Source organism: Lissotriton helveticus, chromosome 9 (genome assembly GCF_964261635.1).
Source record: "Lissotriton helveticus chromosome 9, aLisHel1.1, whole genome shotgun sequence".
In the NCBI taxonomy this organism is placed as follows: Eukaryota; Metazoa; Chordata; class Amphibia; order Caudata; family Salamandridae; genus Lissotriton; species Lissotriton helveticus.
The window spans coordinates 327,360,585-327,376,521 of record NC_136070.1 but is presented as its reverse complement, the minus strand read 5'-3'; the positions used below and the strand labels follow the sequence as shown (position 1 = coordinate 327,376,521).

At 47.3% G+C, this 15,937-nt stretch overlaps 1 protein-coding gene across 2 annotated transcripts in view; it reads left to right on the top strand.

Annotated features, from left to right (window-relative positions):
* Positions 1-15,937, top strand: part of PTPN21 (protein tyrosine phosphatase non-receptor type 21) — a 339,336-nt gene that overhangs the window by 105,790 nt on the left and 217,609 nt on the right. For both annotated transcript variants that reach the window (XM_078660017.1, XM_078660016.1), the window contains exon 4: positions 5,001-5,098. In XM_078660017.1, coding sequence (XP_078516143.1) covers positions 5,001-5,098 — 98 coding nt within the window. The remainder of the gene's footprint in view (positions 1-5,000; positions 5,099-15,937) is intronic.

Genomic DNA, 15,937 nt, shown 5'->3' with positions numbered 1-15,937 from the left:
TTGTGCTTTACACCGAATGGCAAAGAGGGCCAATGGAAGCATCTCCTCCCACCTTCTGCTTTCGAGGCCCAACAGTTTTTTCAAGGTGGTCTTCAGCGTGGCGTTGTAGCGCTCCACCAAGCCGTCTGTCTGGGGGTGGTAGGCGGAAGTCCTTATTTGTTTAATCCCCAGAGTAGAACAGACTTGTCGCATAAGAGAGGAGACAAAGGGCGTGCCTTGATCGGTCAAGATCTCCCGCGGGAAACCCACCCTTGAAAAAATGGAAAGTAGCGCCTTAGCGATGTTCTGGGTGGTTGGTTGACGGAGAGGCACCGCTTCCGGGAAGCGCGTGGCGTAATCCACTAACACTAAGGCGTATCTACAGCCGCTTTTGGAGGGTAATAAGGGGCCTATGATGTCCATACCAACCCTGGTGAAAGGGACATCAATCAGAGGTAGGGGTTGGAGGGGTGCTCGCGGTGGCCGGTATCGGCTGGTCTTTTGGCACACCGGGCATTCCCGACAGTAACGTTTGATCTGGGCGTACACGCCTGGCCAGTAAAACTTCTCCAAGATCGCTTCTCCCGTCTTTACGTCACTGAAATGTCCTCCCAGCAAGTGGCTGTGGGCCAAAAACAGCACCTTCTCTTGGAACAGCCCCGGGATAACCAATTGAGCGGGTGCCTGGGTCCCCCCCTTCCGATACAAAAGGCCATTCCTTATGAAGAAGTGAGGACCTACTTGTAAGGGATCTTCGTTTGGTAATGCACGCCCCCAGGCGTCCTGCAGGACGGGATCCTCTTGCTGGGTTGCCCGGAACTCACGGTCGGTTTCCCATGGATGAGGGTCTACCTGGGTGGGGCAGGCCAGGGCGAATCCTCTCTTCTCCTTTTTCCTTTGGGCTTTGGTCTTGAAGGGTTTGAGGATCCCCTTTGAGGCAGGGTTGTCATGGGAGAACGGGGCCTCCGCCCACCACTTCTTCAGGGACTCTGTGGTGTCCTGTAGGAGATGGGGTAGACCGCTGTAGTCGCTCCCCAGAATAGCCTGTTCGGGTAAGTTGGGTACCAGCCCTACTGTCAGCAGGGTTCCTGTATCGGTTGGGTGTTGCACCCGTACTTGGGCCGTTGGATAGCTTTTCGTGTCTCCGTGGACACATTTGATGGCCACTGTTCCTGTCACGGGTCCCACTGCATGAGGAAGTTCTTGTGGCCGCAAAACACTGTGGCGACACCCTGTGTCTGCGAGCGCCATCATCCTGTGCCCTTCGATTTGTACCGGACAATGGAAGGGTGGAGGGGATGTTTCCGTGGTGAGACATACGTAATTCCTGGTCAGCCCTATTTCCATGGGTTCCTCCTTCTGGGGGCATATGCGGGCTATGTGTCCGTATCCACCGCAGTGATAACATTGGGGACCCGGATGTGGGGGTCTCGGTATGACAGGGTAGGGCATCAGAGGGGCTGGTTCTGGTTTCCGGACCACCGGAGGGGGTCTTGTGGGTCGGAGAGGGTTGCCCCGGGGTAGGTGGGAGGGATGTTCGTCCTTCGCCCGCTGGGATTCTTGGGCTCTATTGTAGGCACTTGCTATTTCGACGGCGCTGTCGAGAGTCAACCGGGCGTGTTGGCGGACCCACTTCTGTGTGGCGGGATGCAGGGAGGCCAGGTACTGTTCGAGATAGACCTTGGACATGATTTCCGCTTTGCTGGAAGTCTCCGGTTTTAGCCAACGGTCGGCCAAGTCCTGTATGCGATATGACAACGCCCTGGGATTCTCTTGCGGTCCCTCCTTGGCCTGACGGAGCCGCACCCGGTATGTTTCATCGTCTATCCCGAGACGTTCCAGTATGCACTTCTTGATGTCAGCATAAGGGGTCTGTCCCTGTATGTTTGCTTGCTGGTATGCCGCTTGTAATTCACCTGTCAGGAGGGGCCCGAGATAATGACCCCAACGATCCGCGGGCCAGGCAGCGGCCTGGGCGAGGCGTTCAAAATTGGTGAAGAAAAAGTCGGGATCCTCGCCAGCCACATATTTTTGTAGGACTACAGAGGGGAGAGAGGCCATGGGTCTTTGCTGTCCCATGACGGTCGTTAGCTTTTCTAGCGCTTGGTCCTGGGCCGTGCCCTGCCCCTTCAGGACGTCGTGCAGCTGTCCCCGGTCATCTTCGGCGGTCTTGAGGAACCGCTCCATCAGTTTTCCGAGCAGTTCCTGGCCCTCTGCAAGCTGTTTGACGGCGGCCTCCATGCTTCCTGGCGATCCCACTTCTGACACCACTTGTGATGTGTGGGGTTGTGCGGGCCGGAATAACAGGCGTGGAGGCCGGATGAAATGGGCTATGGCTAGCACGAGTTTTATTGCAGTTCACAAAGACAAGCTCTGGTGCACGGTTTTTAGGTACAGTCTTTGGGGTTCGGGATGGTCCCTTGTGAGGAGCGTCCGCAGGTAAGAACACAGACAGGATGTCCACTGCTGGGCTGGGTGCTTCTTCCGGGTTGCGGGCCTTGGGGCGTCCCTCGGAGATAATGGAAAGAGACACAGGGCAGTTAGTTCCTATGTACATGGAACTCGATCGACTGACACCAGCACCCGGGAGTGTGAGGGCGGAAACGGACCGTGAGGGAGGGCGGTAGGGTAGGGAAAGAAGGGAAGAGACCAGACCGGATATAGGGACAGGGTGAAAAAGGGGGTGTGGGGTGGAGGATAATGTACAGTGGAGGGTGTCTATAATATACAGTGGGGTGCGCGTCTTTGGTGCATGCAGAACAGCTGTACACTAATTACACTATCTACACGGGGAAGGGTAAACACGGAGAATGTTAACAGTTCACTCACGTGCCCCGCCGTAACTCTCATCCGAGTTACGGCCGCTTTCCAGCCGCCTCCTGAGGATGCCACCAATCCTCGCACCAGACGTCTTCCTCTTCCTCCTTCTCTCGGCTCGTCCTCTCTCCTGCAGACTCCGCCGTCGGTTCTCCGCGTCTCGCCAACTCCTGCCACGAGTCCACCGCTGGGAACCCTGTCTCCTCCGCGTCGCTGGCTTTTCTATCATCCGACTGGGTTCCTGGGAAACGGCTTCCGGGGTCAGGCGAGGTCACTTCCGGTCCGTCGGTAGCCGGTGCCCTTCCGGGGTCAATCCAGGTCGCTTCCGGTCCGCTGTGTTCCGTGGATGCTGTCGGTGCCTGCAGGGAGACAGAGAGAGGTGTAGCCGGTTTTGGCTGTTGGTTAGTGATACCGCCCGTATGGGCGTTCCTGCAGTAGCGCTGAGCCCGGGGGGGAGGGGGCGACCCTTTACAGTGACTACCTACCCCAAAGATTAATCACAACCCTTGTGTGAACCCTTAAAGTCACTAATTTAACCTGAGCTCAACCTCTTCACTGACCGCTGGACAGTGTGGACACTCACAAAGCAAAGAGTAAAAGTTCCTGGGGCCAACCCTGCCCACTTTTGGAATTTTCAAGATGGTGAAAGTCTTCCACCACACTAAACGTGGGCTCTGGCTGTATGTGGGGCATGCACTATGGCATTTCTATTCTTCCCACATCTAACACTAAAATCCAGCTTAGGGCTGTCAATGTACCCACAGTAAACTCAGAGACAGAAGTCTGGTAAAACTAAAGTAAGGTTTTCCAGCAACCACACACTGTATACACAAGAATTTGTTTGATAATTATTTACTTTCCTTTTAAATGCACCATCAGTGTTATATGTAAACCCAGCAAACCAGTCAAGCAAGATTTGACACTGTAATGTCAAAGTGAATACTCGCAGCATTTTCTTTCCATTTCAGAGAAGCCACATTTGCTCATTCGGGCCAACCTATTGTTGGCTCCTGGGAAGCACTTTGCATCTTTTTCACACCTATTCATATGCTTATTGTTGGCTGGCACGAATGGAAGAGCAAATGCAAATCTAGCCTCCACAAACTTCAGGCATGAAAAAGGTAACTTTCTATAAGTTACTTTTCTTTAATATTTATGAAACATCCAACTTCACCATTGAGTTGTATTTTTATTAACTGTTAAAAATAGTTTTTAATGTTTTTCTAGCTAGTCCTATTCCGGAGGTACTTTATTAGGATTTGTAATCTGTTCAGTGCTTTTCTGTATAGGACATCTGGGCTTATCAAAGTAAAATGGCTTTTGGGTGCTAGTCACTGTAATGACATGTTTACATTAAATGTGCACATGTTCTACTTTCAATGACTATGCACACTACCTTGTAGGCAAAAAGGCCTACATATGAGTGATTTATACATTTTTAAAAGGGAGGTTTTGACCTGTCGAAAGTGTTTTTTGCAGGTCACATTGCAGTTTTTACACTGCTACAATCCTGCTACACTAGCAGGCCTGACGCCATGTTTACACGATAACTGTAGTGGATGTCGCAATAGGTAATGCAATCCACTAGTGACATTTAACTTACAGGCCCTGGGTACATCTTGTACCTTATACTAGGGACTTATAGGTAAGTTGAATATACTAATTAGTAATATGCCTATTTGACAATGTTTAAATAGGGCCACAGGCTCTTTTCTACTGGTTAGCAGGGGAAACGTTTTTCTGAGTTCAAAAGCCAGTAAAAATAAAGGGTTCAGCAAAAGTAGTGACCACGCTGAATAGCCATATTTCCTACACTCCTTAAATGCCTCATCCCTTAACACAGAAACAAAATAACGTTATTTTCAGTTGTTTCATGCTGCTTATATATTGAGAGCATCATGTCCTAACTCTGGATTTCCTAAAGATACACGTCTCATGAGAAAGGTTGATTTTTTTTATCATAAACCAGCCATTATTGATGTAGTTTGCCCCCTCCACCCATGAGCTCGTTTCTTTAATAAAGTTCATTATTTGCAATAGGATCTTGGATATCTTCCACTTATCCTCTTTCAAAGTGCATGGTTCTGTTTTAGATTCATGTTCACCACTTGCAGAAAGATGCTTCTACAGCAAGAACGGAACAGTAGTTTGTGGAAAGGCGCCTTGTTTCAAACGGAGCTCTAACATTGAATTTCTTTATGTAGGTACCAGTATTACTTGCAGTTAAAAAAAGATGTCTTGGAGGGAAACATTCCATGTACACTGGATCAAGCGGTGCAGCTGGCTGGGTTAGCTGTACAAGGCAAGTGACAACAATAAGTTTGGATATTTTGTTGCTATGAAGACTTGTCTTTGGGATGTATGGCTTAAAAGTAATTAAAGGTGAGATTTACCAAATTGATTTTGCATTTGTGACAGTGGTACAAAAGAGGACTGAATGATAAGAGTTGGCAGATTTCTTAGATACAATAGTCACTTTGAAAGACCAAAATTTAACATATCTGGTTTGTAAGCCATCTGACTAACTCTGTCCTACCTTGACTAATCAACCGATAGATCTCAAATCAAATGCATGGTACATTGGAGTAGGAACAAGATTTATGAGACCTTTAATAATAACAGTAAGCTTGAATGTGTAACTTGTTTGGTTATTTGAGGGCTTGATTTAATTGGAAGCTTACTTAAAAACAATCAGCAGAAAGAATCACCTGACATATTAAAACAGAATTTAAGTGCCATATTAAGTTTTAGGAAGAGTTGGTGCCAAGTCAGTGAGCCTCATATTGCAGGTGTACCAGGTAAACATTGTAGCAACCAGCAATGTTTTGGGCAAAGCCAATGAGATGCATAGATCGTTCCTATGCACAAGTGGTCAAATATGCATTCTTGAGAACATTACTCATCCTAGGGAATGCTACCCGTTAGTCCAGTGAAGTAATCAATTGCATCGCTGACATTTCTTTCTGACCAATTTTATACTGGACTAGGCTTCGAAAGGATCCATACTTTTAAGTGTATATGTGATCCCTGTTGGATGCAACGTCCCTTCTGAATCAAGCATGTACAACCTTCCCTAAATATTGCCCCTGCATCGGGCTAAACCAGTAATTGAAGGCTCTCTTGGTAGTGACTTTTGCCTACAGCTTAGGTAGAGGACTTTTTACAACTGTTGTACACCTATGGAGAAGATTAGGATGCAATGTTACCTAATGATGGGATTTTAAAATTTTTGAAATCTGTAGTTTAATAGGAATGTGTTGTACAATTGCAAATTGCCTTGCTAAATTGCTTTATACAATAAATTGATTTGTTTGATTTACTGCATTTTTATACTATCGAAGGTTTACAGTTTTACACTGCAGGAAAAGCATATATGTGATTTCCGTTGTAAAAGTGCATTTCTGGAAAGATTGATTTGTGTGACTTAATAACCATCTATGGAAGACGAAATATTGTAAAAAATATGCTTTCATCATTTTACTGCAAAGTAGAAAGATAAGGGAATCCGTTCATAACTAAGTAGTTGCACATCAAGACCTGTTCCGCTAGATTAATGAAACCTCCAGAGCCGAATGGAACATGCATCGGTACATACTTATACTGCAATGGTAAACATTTTTGGGGAGAGGTGCTTGTACACCACAGGCTAAAGCCCACTCTCCTGCACCTTCTGTCTGAAACTCGCAAATCTCCTGTCATTTTCAGTTTCAGGAAATCACCTGCGTGTTTAAAGCTGCACAGAATTGACACTTGTCCAAAACCCTCGCTTGAGCAAGCCTGTTGGCTTCCCTTTTATCCTGTCATCTATTTTGGCGATCAACTTCAAGAATTACCATTTCTTTTTGCAGTTTTTCTCTCCCAAAGATGATTAACTTAAAATGCTCACCTTTTAGATTAGCTCAGCATCTTCGCTAAGCCATGGAGGTAGTAGCTACTTGTCTGCATTATTGGTGGCAGTAGGAGCCTGTAGCCCGACTTAAAAGATTGATAGATCAGAGCTCAGGTTGCAGAGGGGTTGCCTTTATTAGGTCCAGTTGAATCTTCTCCAGGTTTAACTGGTCTTTGGAATAGACTGAAGGATCTTCTATTAAGGGTCTTCCTTCCACCTGACAGATGTTGGGACTTCATGTGATGTTGGCCCTTTTTGCAACTACCGTATTTTCCGGCGTATAAGACGACCCGGCGTATAAGACGACCCCCTACTTTGCTTGATAAAATGTAGGTTTCGTGCTATACTCGCCGTATAAGACTACCCCCACTTCCAGCGCAGTCCAACGCAGTTCTGCATAGTTGGCTCGTACTTTGTACGCTTTTGTAACCTGCACACTTATCACTTTTTTCTCCAGGAATGTACTGATTGCTACCTCATGTATTTTGGTTGCTCACTATTGTCACTTTTGATCCATGTAACTTAACGTTTGCTTTTGTAATTTGTTCATTTGTAATTGTTCCTCTTTTATCAATACTGTTCCTACTGTAAAGCGCTCTGACACCTTCGGGTAAAGTCCGCGCTATGTAAAAAACGCCTGAAAACATACCTTTAAATTTTGTACCCGGCGTATAAGACGACCCCCGACTTTCCAGAACATTTTAAGGGGTTAAAAAGTCGTCTTATACGCCGGAAAATACGGTAAGTACTGTGTTTTTGGCTTTGACTCCTGGGGGATTATCGAGCTCATGACCTCTTGCATCTGGAAGAACTCTGCTGCCCATCTCAAGATATAACTAGTTTTGCAGGACATCTAAAGCACAAGGAAACCATTCAACTAATTCTAGACGAGAGAAAGTCCCAGGACAAGCTCCCCTTTCAACCACAGGAGACACACACCTATGTCCTGGATGAAAAAAGAGGGGACCAAAACTACTTGCATCAGTTTTTCTGCCTTTATGTTTACTAATTTACAGGCTTGCACCCATGACGTAAAGGTTATTATACCCCAAGAGTCTATCCAGAGACTATCTAGTGTGTTGCTGTTTTGGGGGGTGGGGAGCTTTTGGAGTACAGCATATCGAGGATGGCAGTACCCAGTCTTCTAGACGCTAGAGACCCCATTATCAAACCTTGCTATAAGGATGATTCACTCTGCTTTTGAATTAGCCACTTGCAAGCTCCACTTTTGGTCAGTACACACCAATTTCATGTAGATGTTTACTAACGAACGCTCTGTCGGATTTCCACAATGACTAGGAAACTATGCTTTGTTTCTTTTATCTGAAACCATTCTCAGATGTGAAAACAACCCAGAATTCAAAAGATGTTAGACAGTGTCTGGAGTTTTGTCTAGACTGGACCAAGCCTGTTTGATACCCATAGAGGTAGTTTAACACCTGTAGTAGCTAATATGCTAGGAACCGGTTCTCAAAGATTCAGAGATACAATACTGCACCCAGAAAGCCATCTAGAGTGTTACAAAGGTGCTGGCTGCTCTCCTTCTGAGGGTATGCATTTGGTAATAGTAGACCCTTATAGTTAAGTTTAATACAATTCCATGCCAGAACACGATAATTATGATATTTTTCTTTTTTTAATCTTTATTTTCAAATTTTCTTACACTGTCAGATATCGTAACATGAAGAAATGATCACATATATACAATATGATAAAATGGAGCTTAGACACAACAGCAGGCATGATATTCACAGTATCGGAACATGTTGATGCATTCCCCTTAGTCTGTCCTCCCCATCTCCCGAGACCGCAGCGGCCATCCATACACAGTCCATGTCGTATATCATCAGGATTTGAAAGACCCACAACACAGTACATATGGAATGTTGTGGATGTGTGTCAAATAATGAGTCATGTCTCATCATCCCACTCCCACCGGGACTATACCACTTTCTACTTGAGAGGCAGGAGCCTGGCTCATCTTTTCAATTAGTTGGGCCCCAGATGTCCTTGGTGTGCGAAGAACCAGACATAAGGTTAGCGTAGAGTTCACAGTTTACATTGCAATAAGCCAGGCTATGTAACCATCCCTGTAAGGTAGGTGCAGTTCGTCGGCCCCATAGTAGCACTATTTCACGTTTAGCTAGTAGTAACCCAAGGGCCGCAAATCTCCTGATCTTTTTAGGAAAGTTAACAGTGTACCCCCGGAGTGCCATTTCTGGTGTGGGGATGAGCATCAGTGCTGTCATGGCACTCAGCGTGTTGTGAATTTGTTCCCAATATATCTGTAGTTTGGGACAAGTCCATGTAATATGCGCAAAGTCCGCGTATGGGCGGAACATTTCAGACAGTGGTGAGATCTGGAGGGGTCAATTTTGTGCGCCATGGCGGGGGTATGGTAGAGTCGGCGGAGGAACTTAAAGTGAATAAGCTTATGTCTACTGTTGAGGGAGATTTCTCTCGTTACCAGGCAGCACTTTTCCCATTGATCGTCCGTGATGGGACGGCCTAGATCTTGTTCCAATGCTGTGTGTATCCTATCATCTTTCACCGGCCTCAGACTAGAGCAGGGCCTGTACAGTTTGGAAATGCGGTGGGTGCCTTTCTCACTCTCAATTATCAATGTGAGTGGGGCAATAGATTCCGGTGCAATTGGGTAAGTGGTTAACGTGACTCACAATGCCGAGTGAATTTGTTGCATTACAAAGTTATCCATAAAGGAGATGTCATGAATCGAGCTTTATCAGTCACCAAAGAAATATGGTTGTTTGGGTATAAATCCCCTATCATTGTAATGCTAAATTTGGTTAACGTGTGTTGTACAAGCATTTCACCTGTAATAGGGAGCCAGAGAGGATTCGGGAGAGGTAGGGCTGGTGAATACAGCGTTGTAGCACCTAGCAGTCTCCGTAATCTGTCCCACACCCAACTAGTGGTGGAAACGGTTTGTATGTTGCACGGGTCTCTAGGGATGCCCTTTGGCAGCACAGTGGACAACTTTCGAGGAAGCACAAGATCAGCCTCTGGTCTCAAAAATGGAATTTGCGCATCCGGGTGATACCATGCAAATGCATAGCTACACTGGGCCACTAGATAATACAAGTGGAAATCAGGAACTCCATATCCCCCCTTGTCACAGGGAACAGTAAGTACCTGCCAGCGGACCCGAAGCCTCTTGCCCCCCATACCAATCGAATGAGGTGTGTGCGTAATTGTAAAAAGACATTCTTAGAGAGTGGTATGGGAATGTTATTAAAAAGATACAAAAATTTGGGGAGTACTATCCTTTTGAGTGTTGCGACCCTGCACGCTATTGATAACAGTAGACTTAGCCAGCGTTTCCAAGTTGTTTACAGCACGTCCATAATTCAAGCTGATAATACTAGCAGTGTCTAAGTGCACGTGAATACCTGGGTATTTCAATGAATCATGACACCATTCATGGAGGAATTCACAACCCCATGGAGTCGTGCTAGCCGTTAACGGAAAAATTACAGATTTGTGACTATTGATGCCCAGCCCTGAAAAGCGGCCAAATCTAAGTATTTCTCTGATGATCGGCTTAAGATCTTCTTGCGGGTGTCGCACATAAAGAATGGTGTCGTCTGCATAAAATGAGACTAATAAGGGTCCTGTGTTAAATTGTAATCCCTGGTGGAGATGCGGCTCCTGAAAATGTCGGATCAGCGGATCCATACCCAATATATAAAAGGGGTGAAAGAGGGCATCCCTGTCACGTGTCAGCAAAAAGGGTTGAGGTTGTGTGCCATTTATACGGAGCCTCGCCGTGGGTCTGCTAGATAACAAAGCAGTAGTGGCTACAACGTCTGCTGGCATCCCCATACGGCGCATTACAGAGAGAAAAAAGGAACATTCTAAAGAATCAAAGGCCTTCTCTGCATCTAACAGTACAGCTGCGGCAGGGACTTTCGAGTCTATTCCGTGTATGACAGCAAATAGAGTTCCGAGATTTAGCAAAGTGGAACGGTGTGGAACGAATACGGACTGCGCTGGGATGTAATAAATTCCATTCGTTGAGATAGTCGGCTGGCGATTACCTTAGCCAATATTTTATAGTCCAGATTCAAGAGTTCGAGGGGTCTATAGGAACTGCATAAGGAGGGGTCTTTGCCAGGTTTCAGAAGGAGAATAATAACTACTTTGCGGAGTGTGGGGGGAAGAATTAGCATTTTGAGCACCTCTGCGTACACTTCTATCAACTGAGGTACAAGGATATCTTTGTAAGCCTTATAGAAGTCTCCGGTAAATCCATCCAGGCCGGGGGCCGATGAGCCCCGGAGTGCCTCTATCGCGCAAACAACATCCGCTTCATATATGGGCTCCGCTAGGAAGTCTAACATATATTTTTCCAGATATGCCAGTGCGATTTCAGATAAATAATCTTCCTGAGCATTTCGGTCACGCCCTATCTTAGAGCGCACAAGGCCTTAAAATAATCCAGAAAAGTGTCACGAATCTCCGGGGTAGGGAAGATTAGCTGATTGGAGGGTGTGCGCAGCTCAGTGATGTATGCCCTACTGTATGGAGGTCGGAGCATTTGTGCCAGCACTCTACCAGGCCTCTCGCCCTCTCCGTATCTTCTGGCAGATTGATATTTTTCCAAATACAACAATTCCCTATCTGCGGCCTCGCAAAATTCGACTAAAAGGGCTAATTGTCGTCCTTTAGTTTCCTGGCACTGCTTGCAAAGTAACTCAGTGTCTAGAGCCGATATGTCCAGTTCAATACGAGCAAGTGTGGTACGTAAGTCTTTTAACATGCCAGCGCTTTTAGCAATGCAGACGCCCCTTATGTATGCGTTGAAACCCTCCCACAGGACCAGCCAAATATCAAACGACCCTGAATTAATGGCGAAATAGTCCTTGATGGCCTCACGCACCTCAGCATTAACGACTTTGTCTTGCAGGGCATTGCATGGGAACCGCCACTGCTGCTCAAAGCCTTCCGGGCGAGGGACACTTAGACGAAACATTACCGGTGAATGATCAGAATACGTTGGTGGCAATGTCTCCAGGGCCCAGAACCAGCCAGCAATTGCCAGGGAAACTAGCCAGTAATCAATCCTGGTCCATGTGTTATGGTAGCCAGAGTAAGGAGTATATTGAGTTTAAGTAGGATTGTGTTTTCGCCAAATATCTATTAATGAGAGCTGTGTGCAAATATCCTGTAGTGCACGGCGTGAACGTGGCTTGGAGTCAGGGGATGAGGAGGTGCAGTCTAGACTGGGATCTAATATTAAATTGAAGTATCCTCCCATTATAATTAGGCTAGGTTTGAGTGTACATGTAGGGAGGGGAAAAATCGGGAGTGTCGACGTTCGGGCTATAGACTCATATCAAGGCCATAAACTGACCCATGACTGTGCCTGTGACAATAAGGAAACGGCCTTCACCATCTTCTACCACTTTGCCGGGGCTGAAAAGGATTCTCTTATGAATTAGGAGGGCAACGCCCCTAGCATAACCACTGTAATTAGCGAAGTATCTGTGCGCCCCCTAACTAGCTGCCATGCGGGTTGAGTCGGTTTTGGATAAATGTGTTTCCTGTTGACAGGCAATGTCAACATTATGTTGCAGTAAATAATTTAGCACCTGGCGTTGCTTGCGGGTGTTATTGAGGCCTTGTACGATCCAGGACATAAGAGACAATACAGAGGGTCCAGCAGTCCAGTTGTGCCATAGTGAGTGTACATTAAGAAATACGTGAATAAATTGCTGACTAAGAAAATATTGTGTGGGAGTGACCATTGACGAGAATAATTGAAAATGCGTAAACAGCGCGAATTTCCCTCCCACCTCACCCTGACCCAAGTAAGGCAATACCATGACAAAACATTTAACTGGAAGTACCAAATAACTTTCCGAATGTATGAAGAACCCCTAGAAGGGCACTTCCGCAAAAAACGAAACAAGAACAAGGTGTACACCTTGAGGGGTGGCAACGCCACATTGGCTGGACAACCAACTTATGACAACAGAAGAATAGTGTGCATTATCAGTTACTACAACACATTCAGGATGAAAGGTTAATAATGCCATGACAACCAGTCCCCGGATTGGACAAAAGTTCCATACTGGCATCAGAGCCGCTATGCCTAGGAGAGGGACCCCCCCCTGTCTTGGCCCCATTATTGTTCAGCTTGTAAGAGTGGCAAAATTCCTGCGCCTCTGTCGGATTGTCGAAAATGTGGGAAAGGCATCCCACACCAACTTTTAACCTGGCAGGGTATAGCATTCCATATTTCAATCCCAAGTTTCCAAGGGTGGCCTTCACCCCATTAAACTTGCGGCGGGCATCTTGGATCATTACCGTGAAGTCCGGAAAGAAGGAAAGTGTAGAGCCCTGCCAGATGTTGTCCCCTTATTCCCGGGCAAGGCGCAGTACAGAATCTCGATCACGGAAATTCATGATCCTCGCAATGATGGGTCTCGTAGGGAGGCCAGGGCTAGGCCTGGGACCAAGGGACCGGTGCGCACGTTCTATGACCAATCCCGGGGTGAAGGCCTCACTACCAAACAAGTAAGATTGTAAGTGTTCCACGAATAAGACCATCATCCCTGTAGTAGCAGTCTCCGGTATGCCCAAAATACGAATGTTGTTGCGCCGGCTTCGCGCTTCCAGGTCCTCGTCCAGGAGCTTCAAGGACTGCGCCGTGCTGTCATCGATGTCTGAGACGTGGACCTCTACGACATCCAGGCGACGATCGTTTGCTTGGACTTTGGCCCCCATGTCAGCAAAGCTTTTGTCCAATGCGTCAAATCTCCCATCAAGGGCTTTAAAACCCGCTCTCTTTCCTAAAGCATCGATGCAGACTATGAAGGAAGGCTGTCTACTCGGTCCGCACACTAAGCATTGTCTGCCATGTTGGGGGTTTCTTCAGTTGTTCCGTCTGCTAGTTTCCCAAAGGGCAAGGTTCTCTGTTTAGGGTCTTTGCGGCCCATGCCGCGGCGTAATGGTGCAATGTGGATGCAGAGTGATGGACAGGCCCTGAGCGCAGTTGGCAGATCCAGATACCACAAGAAGTCAAGCAAGTTGTGCACAGTAGTGGGAGGAGGGGATACTTGTTACCGTAGCGCAGGTCACAGCCGGCATAACAGACAGGAGAGAGCACAATGTGTAGCGTGTAGTTCAGGCTGCGCAGATGGATATCTCTGTCCAGGGCTGTTTGTAAGTTTGTATCCCTGCCAATGCTGTGCTCACATGGCCACCCGGAGGACCAGTAGAGCAGGAAGAATGTGCAGTCTTGGGTCCACCAGAGATCGATGGGGCCGCAATGAAAGTGCGTAATATGCCAAGCCACTGTCTGCGGTAAGTGGTGACGTATGGAGGGTGTTGCATCGGGACGTCACAGCAGGAGTCAAGAGATGTCCGCAGTGGAAGGTTCTCTGTTCAGGGACGTCGTGTGGTGGCGGCTCGCTCACAGGTCCAAAAGCAGGATCCGGCGGGCGCCCGGCATCGGAGGCCCGTATGGTAGCTAGCAGGTCACAGGGGGAGAGGGGAGAAGGGGCCACGGAGCCGGGCGGCCGGTTCGCTGCGTGTGTGAGGCAGGCTCCAGAAGGTTCCCCCCTCCCACTGTCCCTTATGCCCCTGCACTTGTTATGCTATGCAGCCAGGCATACAGTTGTCCCTGTCCTCAATGCAGCCTCCCGGTAATGGTGAGTGCGTGTAGTGCGGGACGGGCGTGGTCGACCAAGCCGTCTTCGGAGCCCGTTCTAGGCGTATCGGAGGGGGGGAGTTACCATAGCCGGTCCGCAACCGGCTGTGACTCCGCAGCCACAGGCCCCCACTCACCTCCCATCCAGGCGGTTCACCGATCCGCCAGCGTCGCCGGCAGGGCCCAAGTCGCCACACCCTCTTCTCCGCGGTCACAGAGCACCGGTGTCAGAAACGGGGATTGCGAGCACCTCCGAGCCCCAGACTCGGTTCGTTGGCATCAGGATTGATTCAGGCGCACAGCGCAGCCGTTTCCTTAACAATGATGTCGGGGGATGAGCTGGATAATGCCGGAGATGTTGTGCCAGCCGACGGAGCTTCAACAGCAAGCGGCCCTCTTAGACGCTTGCGTGGCCACGCCCCTCCTAATTATCATACTTGATAGTTAACTTGTTACTCATAGGGGGAAAGGAGTGAATAACAGAAATAGTTCAGAAGCGATAGCTACATAAACATTAACCAAACATTCTCTAACCCCTTGTCCCCCGGAATAAAACCACATTGACTACTAAAGATCAGTTCTACTCCACTCCCCACAGTGAGGCTGAAGCCACAGATGCACATATCCACTGTAGCCACCTAACAAAGCTCTTCCCTTAATAGGACACCTTCAGTTTAACAGGACATTTCTAGATTACTCATTGCCTTTCGTCAGAAGTTCATTTCTGATCTTCGTTAGCTCTTTTTTTGTTACTGACCAAGTGGCAAACATTTGTGTAAAGGGTGTATTTGTTGTCGTGCATTCCTGCTGTACTCTAATCTGACGCTCTCATTATGGCCTCTTGGCCCTTTGGAGAATTGCAGATAATCAGTATTGTGTTGCCTGCCCCATTGCCATCCACTTTAGTTTTTTCACACTTGTGAGTCCCCCACAATACACTCCATCCTGACTCTCATAACCTTCTCCAGTGTCCGAACCTATGAAGGTGCGGCTCTTGTTACCGGTAACCCCAGAATTCTAAGCTGCGAATCCCCTCCTTGTTGTCAAGCATTACATCTCTGCACAGACTTCAGAGTATCAAATGCACATTTTGTAAGTTCTGTCTTCCTTGTGAGTTCATCCATGATTGTCTGGCTATTCAGGCCCAGAATTGCCATAGAGCATGTTGCTGCTGCAGGTTCAGCTTCCACTACTTGAGAAAATAAATCCTTCACTTTCGCCTTCCTTGAGCATATGGCTGCCTCTGTTTTGCTGGATTTTTAATCCCGATTAGTGTAGAGCACATGGGTTTGTTCTTTTCTCTTCAGCTGTACAAAATACAGGGAATCTTCATTCCTCCCTTAGGAATCCTTACTCGATCAGCAGAACTTGGTGCAAAAGAGAAGTCCTCCTTTTTCTCTACCTTGTTGTCTTGAGAAAGGATATCAAGCCCCACTAATTGCATCAACTTTGTGTGCCAATGATAACTCTCCATCTAAACTTGTGCACTAGATTTGAGGTAAGATCATTGTTTCAACGAACTCCCTTATCCATGAGCAAGCAGCATCAATATCTATGAAGACCATGTGAGACTTCTG